The sequence below is a fragment of the Sardina pilchardus genome, chromosome 22, assembly GCF_963854185.1.
Source record: "Sardina pilchardus chromosome 22, fSarPil1.1, whole genome shotgun sequence".
Lineage (NCBI taxonomy): Eukaryota > Metazoa > Chordata > Actinopteri > Clupeiformes > Clupeidae > Sardina > Sardina pilchardus.
Window position 1 is genome coordinate 12,434,473 of NC_085015.1, and position 4,503 is coordinate 12,438,975.

Below are 4,503 nucleotides of genomic sequence, written 5' to 3' on the forward strand. Positions count from 1 at the left end.
TGTCAAGGTTGATCTTATGGATCCACCCAAGGGGGTGGGGGGGTAAACACAAAGTGGTGTCAACAACCAGGAAATCATATTTCACCTCAAACCACGTACATTTTAGCCATAATCATATAACATTGTGTCTCAATAGACAGGCACAAAATGGAAAATGACGAAAAGTGAGTTGTTTTTCTCTTCAGGTGCACTGTGAAAAACATCAGCGACAAGCCCGTTTTTATGCTGCAGTCTAAAATCTAAGTTTCATTCCGAATTCAGACAAAAGCGCATTAGTTTAGAATTCACTTCAAATGTTGGTGTAATTCTGGCGCAACTGCAGCACCCATACCATATTTGGGCCCACAAGACCAGGGTTCGATCCACGTCATTTCCCGATCCCTCCATCCAACTAGATTCCTGTCTCTATCATCACTGTCCTGTCACAATGAAGGCAAGAAGTCCCCCAAAATACACTTAAATAAAACAAATTGGGTGTATTCACTTAAACACACAACTTACACACACACACACACACACACACACACACACACACACACACACACACACATGTTTCACTACATTCTCAAATCTAAGGACAAACTGCAGGGATAACTCATTATTTCTCTGAGAAGAGCTGAGGATATTGGGGGTGGGGTGGGGTGGTCTGGGCGGCACTGTCTGGTGGAGTTTTTCGCATGAGTGTGTGTGTGTGTGTGTGTGTGTGTGTGTGTGTCTGTGTGTGTGTGTGCGTCAGTGTGTCAGTGTGTGAGTGTGTGAGTGTGTGTGTGTGTGTGTGTGTGTGTGTGTGTGTGTGTGTGTGTGTGTGTGCATGTGCGTGTGTGTCAGTGTGTGAGTGTGTGTGTGTGTGTGTGTGTGTGTGTGTGTGTGTGATGGAGGACACAGATTAATGAAAAGTCTTTGATGGCGGGGGAGCATCATTAGTGCATCCCAGCAGGTTTTTGAGGAATACTGATGCGATGTCCAGCCAGCTGGACGCGCGCTCGGAGGAAGAAGCACTCCAACGACCACAGCGGCCATCTCTACATCTCCACCCATGTGCAGCACTCTCACCATTAAACTGCTCCTTCTTTTCTCCAAGTGCTCTCTGTCTTCGTCCCTTTCACACTGTGCCCCCCCCCTCGAAAAACACACACACACACACACCACTGGACTACTCCTCCTCACCCCCCCCCCCCCCCCCACACACACACACACCACCCCTTCCTAATGTCTTCTCTTTTGTTTGAGAAGATTTATCTTGCTCTAGACTCAAGCTGTTAAACAAGGATTGCCATAAAAGGAAAAATATGCTGCCTTTATAAAAGGGAGGCTGTGAGGAAACATTCCGTTGAACTTTACATGGGCCTGGGCAAGACGGGCAAGAATATACCCCCCCCCCACACACACACCCTCCCACCCCCCCAAACAAAAACCACCCCACCCTGCACCTCCCAACACAAATAGACTCCCAGAAAACAGTGGTTGCACCGGACTCACACACACTTGAGTGGATTTCATTACTTGACGATGTGGTGGATGACAAGGGAGTGTGGGAGAGAGAGAAGACTGTGTGTGTGTGTAGGTGTGTGTGTGTGTGTGTGTGTGAGAGAGAGAGAGAGAGAGAAAAAAAGAGAGAGAGAGAGGGAGAGAAAGAGTGAGAAATTGAGCGAAGCTTCATCCACTCATCCTATTAGTCGGAGTGCCAGGCGCCGCTGAGAGCAGTCGGCTCCGAGAGTCTCAAGGATGCACGAGGAAACGGGGGAAGAAGCGAAAGACTGCACAGAGAGTGGGAGGGGGAGGTGAAAACTGTCATAAATAGGCGATCGGGCCCCTAAAATAGAGCTCCGCAGAACTCTCCTCTCGTCCCATGGGGCCCCTGATACCGAGACGGAACTCCCGAGACCTTGATCAACGTTGCTGATACTGTATAAACGTGGGCGTGCATTCCAAACCAGATATCGGTTTGTTATTGTTTTTGTTTTATATATTGCTTTTTTATATTTTTTTTTTTTTATATTTTTTTATTTTCAGAGCCACCAAAAAATGAGTGGGCTTACCATAATAAGCTCTGAATTAGAGACGGATATAATTAATTTGAGTTGTTATGCAACCTCTTTATAATAGACAGGGCACGGGTCGGTGTGTGTGGGATAGTGAACGATATTCGAGGCTTCCAGCTGTGCTTCATTAAAACGACAGCATGGAGACACCTCATGAGTTAAAAGTTCAGTCAAATAAAAACTGAGTTATATTTCTGAGAGAGAGAGAGAGGGGGGGGGGGTGCCAGTGAATAAGAAGCAGATGATGAACTTCTGCCTGCATTCCTTCAGTTTCCCGACTCTAACCAAAGAATTAAATAACACCATATTCAACCACAAAAACACACTATTGAAAAACTCCCATTTTTTCTCAAGCACTTGACAGGACAGTCTGAACACACTGCCCCATGCACAACACTACTAACAATATGCGGTTTCAATACGCCTGCTCCTATTCTTTACCATTCAGACTGAATATAAATGTAATATTGTGACATCTACATAAACTGAACCTATTCTTTGCCATTCCGACTGAACACTGTTCAGTAAATGTAATATTGTGACATCTACATAAACTGAACCTATTCTTTGCCATTCCGACTGAATACTGTTCAGTAAATGTCATATTGTGAGTGACATCTACATGAACTGATCCTATATTTGTTTGCCATTCAAACGGAATCCTGTTCGGTGAATGCAATATTGTGCAATCTACATGAACAAAGTGTAACAGTTAACTGCCCTTTCCCACCTCGATGCATCACACTGACCCTGATGAGTAATGGTCTTCATTGCAGCTTTGAACATCAGCTAGCTTCCGTGACAGTGACCGATGCTTTGCTTCATATCTGCCACTTATGAAACCACACACAGGCAGTGTGCCGTATTATCAGCTTAGATTAATGACCGCTCTTCAAAGTGTACAGCACTGAAGAACCGTGCTCAACTGGAAAGCGATATCAGTTGTTCAAACACTACAGTACAAATAAGGCTTGATGATGACTCTGGACGTGAAGTCGATAAATAGTATGTCACTTAACTAAATGAACAGAGATGACACTGATGAATATTCCTACTGTTTTGCGAGGGTCATTCATATTTACACTGAACCACATAACCAAATAAATACCAAACCTAAAAGCCAAATACAACTCTCAAGTCCTCTTGCCTCAGATGAGCCTTTGTTTTTGTCATGTGCAAACACACACACACTACTTCTGAAGTAGGGCTAATGCAACAAGTCCCAGCATTCCAGATGGACTGCTTGGAGTCCAAATATGTCCAAATGATGTCAGCCTCTGTTTCTCCCACTACACTAACACTACCACTAACACTGTCACAACCAGTCACATTATGCAGACGCTGGAGTTATGCTGACAGTCTATGAATTACCCGTGGAAGCTGGTTAATTGAAACTGACGTGTCTACTTTTCAGTTCATATATGTGATCGTGTGTCTGACATGTTATTCGTTTCCAAAGAACACACACAACAATCAAATCACTCGGGGAGTGTATCATTTGCTCTCTAAAGGGAATGTGCAGGCTTGCGTGAAATTTCTGTTTGTATAGCAGCTTACTGGTATTATAAGGTACAAACACTGTGATTAGGAATGCAATTTGCAAAGACAGAGGTCGCGTTTCAATGAGCGCAACGGACACCTGAGCGAATAAGACCTTGGGTAGGTCAGACACCTACTGAGGACTCTTCGGGTAGAAGGGAAGGGTGACGTGACTGAGATCTTGAATGTCAAAGGCGGTAGGCTCGGCGGATATGGCTTGTCTCTTCGTCCGTTGCTGCTCCTGCAGAACGCTCTGCTTGTGGACTTGTTGAGTGGCCGGTCGGATGACGGAGCGGTACTTATCCAGTTCGTTCTGCAGCTTTTGTATCAATTCGTCTTTTTGGTCAAGCTCTAGCTCCAACTCGTCAATGAGCGCGTCTCGCTGCCTCAACTCCTCGATTTTCTCCTGCAGCGCGTACTGGAGATCGCGTAACGTGCCCATAGCTCCTTCCGATGTATCAGGCGCCAGCAAAGTTATTTCAGAATCCTCACGCAGTGGCATAAAATTACCGGAAAGGCTTCGTTTAAGGAAAAAAAAAAGAAACTGCGCAAATGGCGAAATGCCTTGCTTTGTGGAAGCTTCTTAGAGCTTGGCAATGGTTTTGACAAGCAAAGGAAGTAGAGATCTTTTCGGTGACGCTCCGAAAAAAATGCTCAGTGGCTTCCTATCAAGTAGTAGAAAAAAATGGGTGGACAGAAGTTTCACGAAGCATTCATCCTCTCAAGTACGTCAGTCGCCACTGGCTGGAGACGCGAGTCCACTGGCTGGAGACGCGAGTGTCACGCAGGATGCCGAAGCTCAGAACACCGGCTTATAGCAAGTTCCAAGCTCCGCTCAATTGTGCGCGCAGCCAATAAGACGGCGCGTACACACCTATAACGGGAAACCGAATCGAAGGAGCGTATCACTCTCATCAGAGCC

The 4,503-nt window shown here is 45.6% G+C and overlaps 1 protein-coding gene across 1 annotated transcript in view; it reads right to left on the reverse strand.

Moving 5' to 3' along the window:
* prkg1b (protein kinase cGMP-dependent 1b) overlaps positions 1-4,262 on the reverse strand; it is a 137,543-nt gene extending 133,281 nt beyond the window's left edge. The window contains exon 1 of the mRNA XM_062526366.1: positions 3,719-4,262. Within this exon, the coding sequence (XP_062382350.1) occupies positions 3,719-4,083 (365 nt within the window). The 5' untranslated portion in view covers positions 4,084-4,262. The remainder of the gene's footprint in view (positions 1-3,718) is intronic.
* Between the last annotated feature and the right edge of the window lie 241 nt (positions 4,263-4,503).